Raw genomic sequence first — 19,928 nt, 5'->3', positions numbered from 1 at the left:
TGCTTAAAGAACTAATGAGTCGTGTTTTGAAATGTAATATTTATTATGGTTGAATCATACAAACAGTTAAACGTTTGGGAAAATAACTTAAATGCAGTACCTACTGCGTAGTAAATGTTAATCACAATGATGAACACTTAACAGTCTTTACTTTTATTGCCTTGCTCTCACTATGCTGCCACATACAGTAACAGGAGTTTTGCTCTCATCAGTCTACTCTCTAAACATAGAACCTGTGACTGAACATAACCTTTTAACATGTACATGAACTACAGAACCGTATGTTGCTCCAGCCATTAAACTGACACCAGCATCTACTTGAACACAAACTGTGTACTGCCAGTCGTTCAATACAAACGGCACCACATGTCAGGACACTGAGCATGTGCCAGAAAATACAGAAGTAAACAATACCAGCTGCTCGTATTGATCGTGGAGGGTTGTAGAGGCTGCCGTGATGGAAATTAAAGGCGGCTTCCCTGATCATTCATACTGCCACGGGGTCACAAATAGGTCAATGACACAAATGTCAAGTTTGTTTTGTCACATAAAAAGTTCCATCATGCACCTTTTAATGCGCATAAATATCAACTTTATTTTTCATGGCAAAAGTTGCATAATGCACCTTTTTAATCACTCAAAAGAATGCCCTTGAAATGACAGTATCTTTCCTTGTGGGAAAAGGTTGATGATTCCTAAACTCACAGGATGGTTTGTGTGTGCAGGCAGCAGCTGGAGCAGCTGCAGCAGAGGAACATGCTCCGAGGAGAGCTCAGCGCGTCCCAACAAGGAGCTCTGCTCAGCGCCTGTGATGACCTGAAGCAGGCAGTAGAGGGCGCCTTCTTCATCCAGGTCAGTCCAGCACAGACCAAGCCCTCCCTCAGCTGTCCTATCCAGCCCTCCCTCAGCTGTCCTATCCAGCTCTCCCTCATCTGTCCTATCCAGCCCTCCCTCATCTGTCCTCCTGAGCCCTCCCTCATCTGTCCTACTGAGTCCTCCCTCATTTGTCCTATCCAGCCCTCCCTCGTCCTCCTGAGCCCTCCCTCATCTGTCCTCCTGAGCCCTCCCTCATCTGTCCTATCCAGCCCTCCCTCATCTGTCCTACTGAGCCCTCCATCATCTGTCCTACTGAGTCTTCCCTCATCTGTCCTATCCAGCCCTCCCTCATCTGTCCTATCCAGCCCTCCCTCATCTGTCCTATCCAGCCCTCCCTCATCTGTCCTATCCAGCCCTCCCTCATCTGTCCTATCCAGCCCTCCCTCATCTGTCCTACCGAGCCCTCCATCATCTATCCTACCGAGCCCTCCCTCATCTGTCCTATCCAGCCCTCCATCATCTGTCCTACCGAGCCCTCCCTCATCTGTCCTACTGAGCCCTCCCTCATCTGTCCTACTGAGCCCTCCCTCATCTGTCCTACTGAGCCCTCCCTCATCTGTCCTATCCAGCCCTCCCTCATCTGTCCTACTGAGCCCTCCCTCATCTGTCCTATCCAGCCCTCCCTCATCTGTCCTACTGAGCCCTCCCTCATCTGTCCTATCATACACATCATGTCTTCATCCCGGTCAGCCCAGCACAGACCGAGCCCTTCTTCATCTCTCCATATCATGTACACGTCATATCATGTCTTGGTGTCCAGGGCTGGGACAGTGCAGAGAACACACGCAGCAGTCACATGTGAGCGAAGACTGAAACATGAGCTGCTAAACTCATGCGACATGTTAGTGGAAGTGTGCGTGAGAAATTATTCTGGAAGCTGATTTGTGGTTGTTTCAGTGGATATTTAATTACCAATACAAGTCAAGATTGTAGCAGCCCATGAAATGTTTAATTGAACAGATGTACCGTAATTTAGTGCAATCTGGTGTATTTTAAACAACCATATTTCATTTCCACAATTTCCCAGAAGGTTTTGGAGTTTTTTAGTCCTCCTTTTGAATATTAGAACTAGATGTACTTCAGTAGTTGCAAATGCCCTTTTCAGATTTTCTTTTAGATGTTATATTTCTGTGAGCAATTCACAGAGTTCCAGTCTTAGTTTCTTGTCAGAGAATAAAAACTTACCCCGTACAATGTTCATTCTCTTGACATTTTGTCGCCGGAGATTTATCCAGGAAGTGTCTCCAACATGTCTGTGTCGCTCCCTGGTCTTTCCCATGCTTATTCATTCTTAAATACTGACATGTTTGGTATCCACGTGTAGCATGAAAGGCTGTGACCGAGATGACGCTGTAAACCAAATATGGTCATTTCCTTTGTGGGAGACAGCAGCGGCTAAAGACGGGAGAAATATACACAGGGACTAAACTCTTTAGCAACATCTTCACTTTAGTCGCTCCATAAGACTCCACACTTTACAGGTCTGACTCCTGATGGATTTATTGACAGGGTTTCCATTAAAAAGCATTGAAAGTCATTGATTGAATCTTGACAAAATCAAGGCCTTAACTGTCAATAAAAAGCATTCAAATGGTTAAACTGGCATTGAATCAGCTGCAGTTTACCACTTTTTTGTGTCAAGTTTCCCGATTTCTCTTTCCTTTCTTTTCCTGTGAATGTTTTTCTGTGTGTGGCATTAAAATGTGGTATTCAGGCATTAAAAAAGCATAATATTTAATTTGCTTCTGCCTGAAAGAAACCCTGATTGAGCTTTGAACCCAGCCTTTTTTCCTCTTAACTTATGAATAGTTAAGTAAAAAACATCCATCCCGAAAACAATCTTTGTTATTAATATATCAACAAAATAAAACGCCTGGGATCTGACTCCGCATGTATATCCTCGTATGCAGCACATTCCTCTCCTTCAGACACACGTCATCAGGGAGCCAGTTATTCTCCCTTTATTCCCTTGTGCTAATCTTCCACCTCTTTTTGGTCATATAGAGCAGTGTTTCCCAACAGGGGTACGGGAACCCCAGGGGGGGTACATGGAATTACCCGGAATAAGAAAAGAAAAAGTCATATTATTGTCACGTCTTTGTTTCCAGCCTGTAGCCCAGTGCAATGCTTCATTTGAAAGCTAAGACCTGGTCGTTTCTGAAAATATGTTTAAGATCTGTGTGAGTAAAACAAAACTTCTAAGTGGTGGACGGCAGGCAACTGGTTAACAAAATGTTTGACTTTGAAAGTATTTTAGCTACATTTTGAACATAACACTCGACGAAATACTAAGTCATCTATGTTAAGTTGCTCACTTTGTTAAACCTTTGGCAGGATCCTGGAGTTAGGGGGAACTCGGAGTATAATGAATGAAGGAACGAGAAACCACTGATATACGTAGAGCAGTGGTTCATATGATCATATGGATAGAAATACAGTATGTTATTAACCTCTAAACCCCGCTTAAACAAGTGCATTTTCTTCAGTTCAGCTTGACCCAAATCTCAAGGCTTCTCGACTGGAGCTGACAGCCTACAGGCCAGTGTAACGCCTCATTTGAAAGCTAAGACCTATAAAACTGATCCAAACTTTTTTCCGTATTTTCATCTCTTTTCTGGCGCTTCTTTGCTAGGTTTTCATTCAAGAAGCTTTTAGATTTGGGTAATGTTAAACTTTGTTCAGGTGGGGGTTAAGAGGTTATTTATTTCATTATGAAATAGCAGCCCCCTCTTGGAACTGCTACCTTAACGTGGTGGAGGGGTTTGAGTGCCCAAATGATTGATTGATGGATGGATGGATGGATGGATGGATGGATGGATGGATGGATGGATGGGCGGGCCAAGGTGATGCCTCATTTGAAAGCTTTTTCCTTGCTTTTAGTTGCCATTCCACAGGCAGACATGACAGACCAAATGCCTGGTCAACCCGGTTTGTCGAGTTTTTCCACAATGGAGGCCAGAGTCAAACCAGTCTGACCAGGTATAGGTTTTGGGGCCAACCTCTGGCTGTAGCCAAAGCGCTGAATCGTACCAACGTGACGTGAACAGACCGCTAGCTGCAGATGGGCGTGGACAGCCCTCATTAAAACAGGCAGATCACACGGATTTAATGTTTCACAACGTCATACCGCTGTTCTAAAAGGGGATTTTGCCAATATTAGCATTTAGCCGCTGTTAGCGCAACTTAAGCTGGTGTTAGCATAACATTTGCATTAGTTTACCTTCATAGTTCATGTTTTAGCTGTTGTGTTTCTGTTTTATTAGCCTTGGCACCTCTGAATAATTCCATAACCCCCACCAGAAGGCAGCATTTGTCCACATTTGTTCTCATCGCGGTTCACAAAACTTTTGCTCTGTGGGGGGGGTGCCCACAACAAATGCGGGTGTGTTGTCTTGTGGAAACAGAAGCGTGTGCTGGGTAGAGTCGATACATGCACTTAGATCATGGTGTGCGCGGTAGATTTTTTGTCGTTTCCATTGCTTTTTGTAAGGTTTTTTGACACATTTTTGTCACACATTTGTTGCGTTTTCATTCATTTATTTGAAGCGGTTTGGCCACATTTAGTTTTTTAGTGTAATGTTACTGTGATGAAGCCACAAAAACGTGCTGCGAACATGACCAAAAATATGAGGAAAGATCTTAGGCCTTAGCTTTCAAATGAGGTGTTGCCCTGGCCTATAATCTCCAGTAGAAAAACTTTTAGATTTGGGCAAAGCCAAACCGGAGAAAGTGTGCTCGGTTCAGGTGGTTCAGAGGTTAAAGGCACTGCGTTCCAAATTATTATGCTAATTGTATTTCAGTGTTGTAAAGGTAAAAAGTTTTTCAATGAAACTCATGGATGGTTTTGTGTCTCGGGCTCTATGAATCACTGACATTAATCTCAGAGACCTGGGATGATACGTTTTCAGGTTAAGCCCAGTTAAGGGAAAAACTACTGAAAAAGGATGTTCCACTTTATTAAGCAGACCAACATTTTCAAGCAATATGGGAAAGAAAAGGGATCTCTGCTGATGAAAAGCATGCCTTGGTCTAGGTATGAAAACCTTCAATATTTCACGAAAGATTAAGCGTAATCATTGTACTGATAGGAGATTTGTGGCTTATTCAGAGCACACACAGGTTTGTGCAGATAAAGGCACAATGAGGTTGGTTTCTGCCAGACAAACACATCAGATTAAGAGAACAGATGCTACAAAGCAGCAGACAGGTATTTTAAGCTGCTGGTGCCTCTGGAGTCTCCCGAACATCAAGATGTAGGACCCTCGAGAGGCTGCAGTTGCACATAAACCTTCTATCCGGCCTCCCCTAAACTGTTCATTGAAGCTGATGAACAGAAACGGCTGCAACGACTCAGAAATACATGAAGACTCATTTTCAAACAGTCTTGTTCACTGATGAGGCCGTGTAACCCTGGATGGTCAGATGGATGGAGTTGTGGGTGGTTGGTGTATGGAGTGAAACTCATGATGTGGACCCCATCCTCCCCTGACCTCAACCCTATTGAGAACCTTTGGATCATTGACAAGCAAAACGTCTATGTGGGTGGGAGGCAGTTTTCATCCAAACAGCAGCTCTGGGAGGCTATTCTAACATCCTGCAAAGAAATCCAAGCAGAAACTGTCCAAAAACTCACAGGTTTAATGGATTTAAGAATTTTGAAGCTGCTTTCAAAGAAGGGCTCCTTTGTTAAAATATAACTTGACCTGTTAAGATGTTTTTAATTGAAATAGCTTTTGATTTCAGTAAATATGACCTCCTAATGCTACAAATTCAACAAATGACCATTTTCATTTTTTTAATTATATTTATTTTAGAACAAAATACCGTTATCACAGAGTTTTTTTTCAATCACATTCATATTATCCTCTAACAGTTAAAGGGGCTCGATGCAAGTTTGCTCTTTAATACTCACTACTGCCACCTTGGGTCATACGTGTAACTGCACCTTCTATGTTTAACTCTTGCATGACGGCAATTTGGACCCGAAGTAGAATGTAGTGCAGGATTTTAGAGGCAGTTGTGGTGAACAGGTCTGGGCTCATTCTACACATTAGGACATTGTTGGAACATGTAAGGGGAGGAAAATATATAATTTTAACATTTCAAACTCTGTTTAGTCCCTTTATAGACTTGAAAATTATGCTGACTGTCATTTGAGTTGATAATTATGAAAATCTTGGGAAAAAATATCATTTGCATAATAATTTGGAACACGGTGTATAGCTTGTTCAATAAAACTTGTGTTGACTCTCACTTCCACCTGAAAATGCTGTAGCCGTGTTTTCGGGCAGCTCTGAAAAATCTCAAATATTTGTAGCTTTCCAGACATACTGATAGGACCATCAAGTGATATATCTGCAAGGCTATGCAGAAAACTATCCATGCGACTCCGACTGCAGCCAGGGCTAGCCAACTGGCTAACAGCAGCAGCGCCCAGGGACACGGCGTGACGGATGGTGTGCAGACGGAAGATTCTGTTGCAGGAACTGGAAAGGTCGCTCACAGATGTTGCACCACTGGAAAAATCTAGCGAAGCACTGTCAAAACAGTACAAAAACGGTTTGGGACAAATGCATGGATCTGGAAAACAGAAGCTGTAGATCGGACATCAGGATTGTATGGGTGGAGGAAGATGCTGAAACAGATGGATGGATGATCACGATGGAGAGCTGTAGGCCTAGTTAACCTAAAAACTTTGCAGGCATTGCACTGTAAATTAAATCACGAATAAACCTAATATGCATGCTAGTTTAAGTAGCAAGCCAGAAGACATGATGTGTTAGCTGTAATTAAAATAAAGAGTAAAGACTCAGTTGAAGACACTCAGTTGAAGACACATCTTTTCAGAAAAGCTTTCGATTCATAGCCACCAACTCGACTGCTGTTTTTATGTGTTGTTGTATTTATTGTTGTCTAATGTGATTCTTGTTTTATCCTGGAAAGCGCTCTGGGCACCTTCTGGTTGTTGTTGGGCGCTATATAAATACAATTTGATTGATTGATTGATTGATTGCTGCTCTTTTTCTAACGGCGCGGGGCTCTCTAAAAGCAATGGATATTTGTTTGTATAATTGATCGTCCCTGTAGGTAAATTTGTCCTCTGCATTTGACCCATACTTTGATGCTACTGGAGGTGCAGTGGACGACGGCAGTGCCGCGCCCAGGGACACATCTCCATGATGTGGAGCCAGGCTGATGGTCAGAATCACCTGACTGGACGATTCACCTATTGCACATGTTTTTAGCGCTAGGGGAAACCGGAGTACCCGGAGGAAACCTACGCAGACACGGGGAGAAGCTTTAATCTTTCAGAACAGAAAGATACCTAGGATTAAGAAGGCTTTTTTACAAAGACCAAAAGAGCTTGGTGGAATGGGATTGCCTCGCTTCAGATTCTACTACTGGTCGTGTAATATTCGATGTTTGTCTTTCTGGTGTAATGCAAAGGGAGCTGATGTGGAGAACATGGAGGTGTGTGTTTATCAAATACCTCTCCACATGATCAGGTTCACTCAGTCCTGCTTATCTGCTTGTGGTTTCAGAGAACTGTTCCTGAGGTTTGTCATAGCGTAAAAATGCAAAGTCTCCCTCAGTTCAGCAGCTCCCTCCTCTTTGTCCTTACACTGCTGTTTATGTGTGTGCCTTTGACAGCATTGGTCAGATTTATCCTTCAATCTTTGCAGTCTGACTGCAATTCTCTCCTTTAGGATTTCCTGCCTCAGCTTTTTGCATCTCAATCTCTTTTTGTATGTTCAGGTTTTCACTGTGAACCCTTTGTCCTTCCAGGTTTCAAACATGTTCAACATTTCTGATGCTTATTTTCACCTTATTTTTAATACTTATCAATCTAAATGATTTTGTTGAAATACTACCAGGCTATTGATTACTCTTTTTTTAAATGAAAGTGACTAAAACCTTAGTGAGTTTTCGTTGACTAGACTAAAACTATCACATTTAGAAATGACTCAAATGTGACTAAAACTAAAAGCATTTTTGTCCAAAGAGGTCAGCCAAAAACAAAACTGGTCCATGATAGTGTTGACACAACTACTAGTGCTAAATGACATCAGATAAAATATACTCCAATCATATTCATCTCTTCACCCCCACCGTGACTGAGCACATTTTCTCCAGTTCGGCCTCACCCTAATAAAGTGACGAAAAGCAGCATAAATAACACGCCGGAAAAGAAACATAATAAAAAGCGAGAAAAATACAAGAAAAAAGTGACAAAAGAGCATGAAAAAAAAATATCAAAAAGCAACAATTAACTACAAAAAGTACAACAAAAACACAACAAAAATGTGACAACGCGGCAACAACGCAACCCGAAATTCACAATCAGTTTTGTTGGTCTTAGCTTTCAAATTAGGCGTTACACTGGCCTATACACTGTAAGTTCCTGATGAGAAGACTTTTTTAGATTTGGGTAAAGCTGAACTGGAGATAAGGCGCTGGATTAAGGCGGGGGATAAGAGGTTTAACAGATTTGAAAGCTCGTAGTCTCGAAATGAGTCAGTTCCGTTTTACTGTTGGGGGCAATGTTTCAGCATTAAAGAGGGGGTATTATGCTTTTTTCAATCACATAGCACCAGTCTATATCACACTACAATGACGACCAAACCTTCTGTTGGTCTGGAAATGCAGTAAATTAGAATAACTGCCTTGTATAAAATTGCTCTCTCAAAATGGCTGTAGCGAATGTCTTGAAATAGGCCTCTGTCTCTTTAAGAACCTCTGACCCTTTCAGACACGCCCCCTCCACACGCTGTCTGTGGCATCAGTGGGGAGGGGGTTCTGCTGTGGAGCAGTGGTTGGTTACTCGGCTGGTGACGAAAGCTCGGAGGCGTCTCCAGGAGGTGGGGGTGTTCCTAGGAGGACTCAGGCAAACCAGAGTTTTTACAGATTACTCAAAAATATGTGAATGTGCGAAGGCAACACTTCAGGCATGTTTTTAATGAGGGAATGACATAATAACATGATGTAGAGCTTGAGAAAGTCGATTTTGCATAACACCCCCCCTTTAAGGCCTGAATACTTTGTAACTCCAGTTGTGGATTAGCAACAGTGCACCTTGACAAAGTTCCCAACTCAAATGAATTTCATTTTCCTATGATGACCTTTGCTGTGTGAGCTTAATATCCATCGATGTGAATCCTTTTTTTTTTTCATGTTTTTTTTTTTTTTTACAGTAGCGTGGATATTAGATAGCACATCTAAAAGTCACATGCGAAACGCCAGAAACAATCATAAAAATGAGTTAAAGGGACTACACGGAGTTTAAAAATATTAAAACTAAGTATTATCCTCCCCCTACATGTTCCAGCCATGTTCCAACTGCCTCTAAAATCCTGCACTGTCACTCAAAAAGGTGTTAATTCGGGTCGGAAGTGCCGTCATGCACGAGCTTAATATAGAAGCTGCAGTTACACGCATGACCTGAGGTGGCACTAGTGAGTATAAAAATGACCAACTTGCATGAAGCCCCTTTAAGCTGAGCTCACACTACACGACTTTGCCCGATTTTGCTCTAATTTCCGGTTGCGTTGCGAGTTGAAGACGTACCCTTGTATCGCGTTCGAATCGTGTAAGAAGGACGTGACAAAACAAGAGAAGCTGTCCCAAAAGTGAACACACAGAATTCATCGGCCAATGACAGAGCGAAATACAGAGTTAACTCACTGTGTTCGGACAATTCAGCTGCTGTTGCGATTCTCAGTCGTGTTGTGTGAACCCCAATCGTTCTGTAATCGTGCTAAATCCAGGTGTGTGGAACCCCCATTCTTGGCTAAATCTCTTAAGACTGAGAATATGGCGTAGTGTGTGCTCAGCTTTAGGCTGCATGAGTTTTGGAGTAGAATGGACAACATGGCCGCCAGACCATTAGAGTTTTGTTCATGTCATCAGTATTTGGTTTCCTCTGTGTCCCCTGTCTCCGGCTGGCTGTCCTCAAATGGCGATAGGAGTGTGGACTTAAGCCAAAGCTGTTCCCTTCCTGTTCCAGCGGACAATAGAGCACTGTCACGTCCCTCCACACCGGTCCTCCCGTCCATCCTCTCTGGCCTCACCTCGTATCGATCTGTTGTCTGCATACCTCCGCGCTGATTCACCGGCCTGACGTGTCAGACGGGTTCCGTGCAGTGTTCTATTGATTTGATCTGTTTTCTTGTGAAGCACTTTGAATTGCCTTGTGCATGAATTGTGCTCTACAAATAAACTTGCCTTGAGCTCAGGAATCCCACACAGCTCCATCAGATCACGTTCTGCAAACCTGCCATCCACAGAGCGGCCTGTATGTAGCTGGAGTTCACCTTTCAGTGGAACATTTGGAGGCTACAAATATGTTCGGAAAGTTAGGACACAACTAGCATTTTAATATAATGGCTTCCATTTTCATTGTTTGTAATAAAGAAATAATAATAATCGGGTATAAGGCCTTTAAATGAGAAACTGACCTTGTTTGATTTTGAGCAGGTTTGGATTAGTCTAAAAATGCAATTGCCAATAAAACGAGCAATGTACCAGTTGAATTCAGATAAGTCCACACTCAGAATAATAGTGTTTTTACTTGAAAGGAAATTTAAAAATCTGAACTGAGAAAACATAGTTTGTTCCATTAGCAATATCTAGTATAGAGGACAGATGAGCACTGTGCCTTTCCATTTTAGTTTTGTTTTAAAACGATTATTAAGTTGCAAGTTTAACAATGTTAACAGTAAAATAGTAATAACACAAACCAACCAGGACCGGGCTACGCTTAACAGACGTCATGATACATTTAAATACAGAAGCAGAAAATGACATTGCCGTACTAGATGAAAGCCTCCAAAGCTCTCAGTCCTAATATACTCACATTCATGAAATATATTGTGTCTCACTTATCTCAAATTGGATGGTTATTTTTTCCCAGTAAAACTTTAACCCACACGCACACCAAAAAAAAAAAGGACGAGGTGTAGCTCATTCAAATAAAACCACACTCTGGAAACTACACCAAAAATATTTGTATAATTTAAGTCAATTGAGTTTAGATGTAACAGTGCCCCCCTCCCCCAGACCCTGAGTTTCTTTGCTCCGCCCCTGCAGCCGCAGACTTCAGCTCAGACGTGAGAATAAGTCATTTTCCACACAAAAATGAAACTGTCTTAATGCACTTAAAATACAAGCATTCAGTTGTGCATCGGTGATCTAGGCCCAACAGATCCAAGAAATCAGGCCTATTTCAAAATTCTGCTTTTGTCTGAGATCATATAAACGCAGTTTCCCGGTAATGAGAAGCATGGATTCTCCAGATGGGGTTTTCCCACAGTAACCAGGATATAGCGGCATGTAATGCGTTATTTGTAAACAAACAACGGCCAGTCCGAAGAGCTCCTATTTCTGGAGTTTTTATTTGAACCGTGAAACAACTAAAAGCTGTGAATATTTTCGATGGAAAGAAACCTCGTAATGTGGATTTATGTCAAACTGTCGCTGACTGTTTAAAGCTGGTTGGTTTTCTTCTGCACTGTCAAACAGCTGCGTTCACGACTGAAAACCTTGAAAAGCTCCACTCATTCCCTCTAGTTCTGACTTTAACCCCCAGTGCTCCCTGGTCCACGTCAGTGCAAAGACAGACCCAGGATACATTGGCAACTTAGTGCTATAAATTCTCTATTATAGTTGACCAGGTGGGAGGAGCCGGATACAATCCTGAATACTCGGTCTGAATTAAGTGGTTCTCTTCCTGTTTATGGAGAAACTTCAGTGTCTCGGCACACGCAGATCCGTTCTGATTCTACTGATTTGTTGTGTGGAGTACCCCAGGGCTCTGTCTTGGGCCCGATATTGTTTGTAATCTGTGTACTTCCCTTAGGAAAGATAATCCAGGACTTTTAAGATGTTTCCTATTTATTTGCTGACGATATCCAGCTGTACTGCTCTTTTCAAGGCCCTGAGATCCAGAAATGCGACACTTTTTTCCCCCCTTTTTTTTTAAATGTCCAACACAAATAAAACATTGGTTAGGTGCAAACTCCCTGCAGCAAAATTCAGATCAAACTGACCTGAGCTCGTCCGCTGAATAAAACTTTGAAATCTTGGTGTTATCTTTGGCAAAGAAATCAAGCAAAGCTCTTTTTACTTTGACTCTGTTGATTCTTTTAAGAGCAAACTAAAAAGCCGCTTGTTTCTTTAAGCGTTTTAACTTCAGTAGGTAAAGGGTTGTTTTGTGTAATTTTTATTGTATTTTTGATTGTTCTTTTGTGAAGATTTTAGTCACTTTTAATGCTAAATCCAAAAATCACATTGGTTTTGCTCATTCAGGTCCATATTTTTTTTGCTGCTGATGATCTTTATAATATTTACATCCTGGTGCCTGTCTGTCCAGTTTGGGGGGGTATGAAAGCTATATACAGAAACCTTTATTATTTGACACGTAACTTCACTTCTTAGAAAACTGTTGTGGAAAAGTGGCCCTTGGCTGGGGCTGGTGTGACGTCCCTAGGTTTGGTTTGAACAGAACTACAGAAAGTCAAAGTCATGGAATACAGAGACCGAAAAACCCACAAAACCGCACAAAAACCAGCCCTACGACAGAAAATTACGTTTTTTTCTTAATCTGCAATACGCATTGAGACAGTGCAGACACATAACATGTATGCATACTCATTATAGGCCTGTTGTAAGGAATAATGTGAAATAGATTGACCACTTATGTAATAGACTGACCACTTAATCATGAAATGAACATGCTGTCTCGTGCTGTTTGACTGCTCCATGGACTGGTGTTAAAGACGATTGAGACGATTAGGTGTAAAAAGACCGGACATACTAAGGCTAAAGTAAAGTCCACATGTTTTCTATCTAACTGCAGTCCTTCACCATAACGATTATCGGCTATAATCTCTAACCTTCCTTGCAGTCCCTTTTCCTCATGGCTTGAACATTAACGCAACACTTTGATCTGTCCAGGAGTGTGTGTTCGAGGACCTGGCGGTGAAGCAGGGTGTCTTCCTGGACGTGGAGCGCCTGGTGGGGAGTGACGTCATCCTGAGCAGCTCCACTTCCTGTCTGGTGCCCAGCAACGTCTTCTCCAAAGTGCAGCACAAGAGCCGCTGCCTGGTCGCCCATCCGGTGTGTGGCTCCTGTCTACGCGTTTCTGACTATAATTCAGCAGCTTATAAGCACGGTTAGAAAACACTACCCAGGTCTTTGTCAGTGTGAGTGGTTTTCCTCTCGGCAGAGTCTCAGGTTCAATTCCATGGGGTGTGAAAGTTTAGTTCTCCCTGGATCAAAACTTCTGTTAATGTGAATGATGAAGCACGGGGAAGAGGAAATGATCTCCAAAAGGAATGAGGTTGCGGCTGAGTCATTCATATAACATTCCCCAAAAATCTGGGTTCAATTCTATCCTTTACAATTTCTAAATAATTCATATATTTATTTGGTCAGGACAGTGCATGTTAATGAACATACATGCGACTCATGCATGTAAACACGCCACGCTGGATTGTAGCCTTGGGCCAATTTCCATCTGTTGTCCCATAATCGCACTTTCAAATACACATGCTTTCATCCTGGCCTATTGTACATGTTTTTAGTGGTAGGGGGAACCGGAGTAGCTGGAGGAAACCTACGCAGACACGGGGAGAACATGTGAACTCTATACAGAAAGGCCCCGTCCAGGTGGGAATCGAACCCGGGACCTTCTAGAGATGATGCACGAGTGCTAACTGCTGCGTCACTGTGCTGCGGTAAAAGCCTCTAGCTCCTGCAGAGGTCTCGTAGACCCCAAGTATGGCATCAGTCGAGACTCTTTCATTTCTAGTTTGAGGGATTTTAGCCCTTTCTTCGTTACAAAACTCTTCCAGAGCAGAGAGATTTCTGTGTGTCTGTCACACACTGCACTGGAGGTTTATCCACAGATCTTCTATGATGTTTAGGTCAGGAGATTGTAGGCCATGACAAAACCTTCAGACTGCACCTCTAGATAGAATCCATCTTGGATTTTGAGCTGTGTTTACAATCATCCCCCGTTATAACCTTCCTTTTCCTTCAGAATTTTGTGGAAATTAATTTAATCCATTTGTCATTCTACCTAAAAATGTTCCGTGTGCTTCTGGCTGCAATACCAACCCAACGGATGATTGATCCACCCGAGGGATTAACAGCTGGACAGACCGGAGCTATGGAATATTTTGTTGAACATGAAGCAACAGGTAAACAGTAGCCGCCTAGTGCGTCATACCCACCTACCGAGGCAACATCCCACCAGCCCAGGCTGGCCAGTATAGCATGAAGCCGCTCACCTGCCTCTCCACAGCTGGACTTCACTTCTTGTAAAAGACATCGCTGCCTCTGCTCCACAAAAGTCCATGTTAAAAAAAAAATCTTCCTTCTTAAAATGATTAGGTAAATGATCTATTGGTTAATATTCCCGTTAACTTCCCAGAACTTTAACTTTGCCAGATCTGCGGCGCTGTTTCCTGTTTACTTCCTCAAACAGCAGAGCGCCCCCTACTGCGCGACACTTTCAAGCCGCGTCCCGTTCAGAGGAGATCATAGAGAGAGTAATATGAACAACTGTTGTGTGTCCCAGGTGAACCCGCCCTACCTGGTGAAGCTGGTGGAGCTGGTGCCTCACCCTGAGACCTGCTCCTCTGTGATGGACACGGCCCACGCCCTCATGACCCAGGTACCAGGGGGAGGGGGGAGACAGAGGAGTATATGAAGGACACAACAGCGATATTTGTTCCCACCTGTGTTCACTCCAATTTCCTCGCAGTTTGAAAGTACAGTGTTTTTAGCCGAGAGCTAACATAAGTAAAAGATAAATGGGTTAACCTGCTTTCTGTCTTATGAGCAGTTGATTTTTATTTCTTCTTTAGAGCACACAGCTGAGTCTACATTAATTTGATGACATAAGACAGCAGGAATATGGTAATAAATGGCAGATGTTTTTTTTGGTTCCTTTATCACTGGAGCAGAGACTATTTAAAGGTACACTATGCAAATTGTTCTGTAAAAAGAGTTGATATTGGTGCCTATTTGCCTAATCATCATGCGATACTTGGGCTGAACAGTCTACTGCATTAGAATGCAGTCATGGGCCAGCAGAGTGAACAGGAGGGGGCGTTATTGCTTCCACATTACAATCGCCACATGCAGTTTTAGACCATTTTATTGCACGAAAAACAGAACGGCTAAAGTTACTGACGTCTCACCGCTAACTCTGTATGGACCTTTCATTTCATTCCCCATAATAAAACATCTATGGATCAGTTATGGGCTTAACATCCTCTCAAACGAGAGGGGACAGCACAGATGACCCTTACGGCCTGGTCAAAGTGTCTGTGCAGCTGCAAGATGAAGAAGGACACGACATTGGAAGTGGTCTCACATTAAAACTCATTCAAAACATTCAAAGAAAGTGTCTGCAGATATTGGCTCAGCTAAGGTCATTGCTAAGGTTGTGTGATGTTCTAAATAAACAGACCTCAGGGCCGGTTTTCCTCCTGACAAATGCCCGGCGCGTGATAGTGTCACATGACCAATGCGTGAGAGCTGGGAGCCATGTCAGTGAATTTTCCCATAACCATTGGCATTAGCATCAAACATGTTGATCCAGATGTTCCTGACTGTTGTCAACTAAATGTGCAGCGCTGTGGAGATACAAATGAGTGTGTGAAACTAAAACACACACTGAATAATGAAGAGGGCACAATACTGTAGAACAGGATTTGATGAACGTCATAAAAAGGTCTGAGGCCCTTTGTTCGAAAATGTAAAAGCCCTTTATGAGAATGGACATTAGCGCGTCTTCGTCACAATAATTATTTATAATTATTCATAATTATACCAGACTGTCATGACCTGTCACATGACCTGTTCTTTAAGTGACACATCTGGTTCTGATTACCTTAGGCCACACGTCGTAGGCCTCAGGCCTTTGTTTATGTTTGTCAAATTGTTTTTTTTTGGTTTTTTTTTACAAAACATTAAAAGTATAAATCGTTGTTATTGTTGATATCAGGGTCTTGTAGTATTTTATTACAGGATCCTGTATCAATAGGAAGTGGCTCGTAAGAATGGGGGTAGGCTCAGACAATCTGATGTCTCTGACTGTGAAGTGTTCCTCTTGTTGCAGGTGGGGCAGGTCCCGGTGCGTCTCCACAGAGAGCTGGACGGCTTTGCTCTGAACAGGATCCAGATGGCAGTGATCGCCGAGTCCTGGAGGCTGGTGCAGGTCAGACTCTTCCTCTTGACTGGGACTAGTATACAGTATATACCATAGATGCGCGGGTCGGCTTTTTTTCTGACCCGCACCAACCCGACCCACCCGACCCAGAAAAAAGCCTCACACATTAAAATTGCTGCATGAGTCACGCTGCATGTGGATATCACTCAAACGGGAGCGCGTCACGTGACGGCGAGTTTACAGGAGAATTAGCACTTGATGTTTTGTTTTGCTGAAATTGCTTGAAATCACTTATGGACTTATCAGGAAACAAGGAGCAGAAACTATCATGAGGCTTTACTTCCACCACGTCATGGACGACTCTTTCTGTCAAAGTAAATGGAGTTTGGACTGAAGTGGAGTCGCTCTCCTCAGGTTAGTAAGACAGAGGCTGTATCTTTGATTTTAGTTTTAGGTTTCTTCTTGTTGATGCATTACTTTCATCACATGTGCGTGTCATTATGTGCTTGGACACGGCTATTGTGCCGCATTTGTAGCGGTGATCAAAGTCATACAGAAGCGAGAAGGCCAGGTGACATCTAAACATAACATGCTATGACACGTTAACATGCTATGACACGTTTACCCCATGAAACGAAACATTTAACTAAACGCAGTCGACTTTGTGTAGCTTTTATGGATAAGAATGCACTGTATGTAGTAAGCCAACAATATAAGGACAAAAAAAAAGTGCGCTTTGTGACCCGACCCACCCGCACCCGAAGTTTGCAGCCATATTTTTGCTTATTTTTTTGCCTTGATGGTTTGAGGAACTGTAAAGTAAAGTATTTACTCAGTGGTGTGTCTGACATGATACGTGTTACAAAAACACAACTCCAAGCCAATGTCTGCCTAAGTTAGACCTGCAGTCTGGCCATGAACACAAGGTGGCGCCGCCCATCGCCCCTTCCTGATTAAGAAAATCCCTTCGGTGTCATATTCAGCTAAACAGAACCCTTTTCAGCCTGGATTTGAACACGGTCACTGTCTCACGTCTTCATGAAGCTGCGTAAAACAGCCTCACCGTGTTTAGTCCTGACTCTGGGACCAGCAGGAGACCTGTCCCTCATTCAGTGCTCAAAATGCTTTCTCGACAACTCATTTCTTGTACTGCTTCTCTCCCCTCGGTCCCACTAGAGCAGGATGTTTTTTCACAGTGGGGTATTATGAGAAATACACTGTTCAGAGCTTCTTACCGTGTTTGAATGTTGCTCCCTGATCTCGACCAAACCAGGAGTTTTGAGCCATTTGCTCTTGTTTGAGTAACCTGCAGCTGTGACCGCTCACATCAGGAAGTGCTTTTCTTACCTTCCGATCCGTCCGTTGCAGAGCACTGACAAAAGAAACATTAACCGGATCTTCACTCCTCTGCCGCCGCCCGGACAGCCTGGTGCCAGAGGTTTGTTGTGAAGGGGAGTGAGAGGAGGAGGGCCTTAGTGGCTCTGCACTCGTCACTTCTACTTTAGTGTAGGTTAGTTTATTTGTCTGAGCAATAATCGTTCTGGGGTCGAGTGGGCTGAAGCAAAAGCTTATGAGCGCCCACCCCAATCATTACAATAAAAAATGTTCACATCACAATAGTACACGTTACATATTACAGTACATAGTACATAGTACAAGGAACCTGCGAAAACAACATATACACATACACACAACATACCCATGATTTATCATTATCCTACTGGAAACAAAACAAAAAAACTTCTCTGAACCCAAAGTCCTTCTCTTGAGAATGTTCCATCATGGGACAATGTGTCTGTCCCTGTCACAGTATCTGAAATGTCCCACTGCAGCGTATAATCCGTCCATCAGCTGACCAACTGTCCACGAGGCTGCCTCCTGACCACAGCGTCCACCATAAAGAAAATGAGCTGCTTCTACTTTTTTACTAAAAGAGCTAAAACTCACTTTACAAATCTGTATATGATGTTGGGTTTTATCAGCAGAGGTGGGTTCTGTAGATTTCCTGAGCGTTATGGTTTTCTCTCCCACATCCATAGGCTGCTTCAAAGCCTTAAATGGGAAATAGTCGCTTTAAAACCACGTTCCCAACATGCATTTTCCGTGCATTGCAGTGTTGACATTTGTACTAAAGCAACTGTAGAAACCAAACTGTCCAGTCTTTACTCAAAGGTGCTTTACCCAACTTTTTATGAGGAAAAAGTTGATATTTGTGCGTAAGTGAACTTTTTGTGACCCCAGCTGTGGTCAGCATGGCACCTGTACTTTCAATCAAGGTGGTCCCTGTAACGCCCCAGGATCAGTTGTTTTGCAGGTTTTCTGGTGGGAGGATTTATTTATTTTTATTTACTTGAGCAGTATACATTCTGATCAAAAGGAGTGAGCCGAAGCAAGAAGCTTGTGAGGGCCTACCCCCAAATTCAGTGCAATAAAAAAGTACATTTCACAACGATGCAGAAGGAACAAAACTTCAACAAGACATCATCCAAAGAGAACATTTCAAGCAGCTACATGAACACAGACCAACTGACGGATCGCAGAGAAAACCTACTTGAAACTCTCCAAAACAACTGACCCTGGAGTGGGCCTGGGTACTGTTAAATGTTACCTACTTGGTACCAACCAAAAGGCTCCAGTAGGGGGCGGTATGTAAAAAAAATAAAATGTTTTATCTTTTTTATCTCCATATGACCCACAGCAAGTCTAAAAAAAAAACATGAACGTGTGTGCAATTATTAGAGATGGCAGAGCTGCCATCTTTAGTCCTGTCTGAGCCAGGACTAAACCAGGACATAGACTAAACCAGTTGTAAACCAGGACTAAACCATGACTCAATGAGGAACTTGAGTTTTTAGGCATATTGAAAAGCATAACGGAGCAAAGTTTTCTTTACCTTTGGCGACAGACCCACAGAGGAGGCGGAGCTTACGTGACTGTTGTTTACTCTGCTGCACGGGATTATCAAAGATTGTTTGTGGAAAAATGAGCGCTCACTCTGTATTAGACATTTTTGGTACAGTTTTGGTGCAGTATTAGTGTCAGAGTGAGCGCTCTTCTAAAGATCTTTGACGTGTGAAGTGTTCAGGACAGCGTGTTCAGAAAAGTTTTGCTGAAAACCGTGTCCTGATGTGGATCTGTCTCTGCAGCTTAGGAGCTAATAACGTCCTTTCTCTTTTTTATCGCTGCTTAAGTGGGAATTCTGCTCAAAAAATGACGTTACAGGTGACGCTGCTGCAGCCTGTGTTCTTCCTGTGCGGTTTCATGACATCCTGAACGATTTTTTATACCCATGTTATTATTATTGAATTAAAATAACATGGTAAAAAGTACCGTTCAGGCACTGGTGCCGAAAAGCAGGTATCGTTAAAGTAGTGGTGTTGAAAAATAACAAATGGTACCCAGCCCTACCCTGGAGCCACTGTGATGGAAAAGGCGCTCTGCTGACCACAATACAGCCGCTGGGTCACTAAAATCTCAAATACGCACAAATATAAGTTTTTTTTTTTCAAAAACGCATACTTCTTTGACCTGGCTCTTACCATTCCTCAAATGTTGTTAACCACAAATGGAAGAAAAGTCGCATTTCTGCACCAGTGATCTATAGGGAAACTTTCAAATATGACAGTTCGATATTTCTACATTTGTTTTCTTCTTCTTCACTTGCAGCGTCTCTCACTAAAACTGGTTTACTGACTGTTGACTTGGAGTTGTCCTTGTGAGCAGTGCGTCACTCCAGTTGTGATTTTGATTTCAGCCTTCCATAAACCTCTTCTACGTTCCTTGGATGGAGCTTTGTGTGTGCGCATGTGGAACCAGGAGAGTGGCGGTTTGAGTGGAGACGGTTGGATTTGCTGTGAGGCTTTGGTCCAGGTCA

General features: G+C 42.8%; 2 protein-coding genes across 2 annotated transcripts in view; both read left to right on the top strand.

Annotated features, from left to right (window-relative positions):
• ift88 (intraflagellar transport 88 homolog) overlaps positions 1-19,928 on the top strand; it is a 169,245-nt gene that overhangs the window by 4,870 nt on the left and 144,447 nt on the right. The window lies entirely within an intron of this gene.
• cryl1 (crystallin, lambda 1) overlaps positions 1-19,928 on the top strand; it is a 42,053-nt gene that overhangs the window by 5,963 nt on the left and 16,162 nt on the right. Inside the window, exons 3-6 of the mRNA XM_079562980.1 lie at positions 726-852; positions 12,829-12,990; positions 14,456-14,551; positions 16,004-16,102. Of these exons, the coding sequence (XP_079419106.1) occupies positions 726-852; positions 12,829-12,990; positions 14,456-14,551; positions 16,004-16,102 (484 nt within the window). The remainder of the gene's footprint in view (positions 1-725; positions 853-12,828; positions 12,991-14,455; positions 14,552-16,003; positions 16,103-19,928) is intronic.

Source organism: Gobius niger, assembly GCF_951799975.1.
Source record: "Gobius niger genome assembly, chromosome: 9".
NCBI classification, from domain to species: Eukaryota; Metazoa; Chordata; class Actinopteri; order Gobiiformes; family Gobiidae; genus Gobius; species Gobius niger.
Note: the sequence above shows the minus strand (reverse complement) of the source record. Positions and strands in the feature narration are given on the sequence as shown.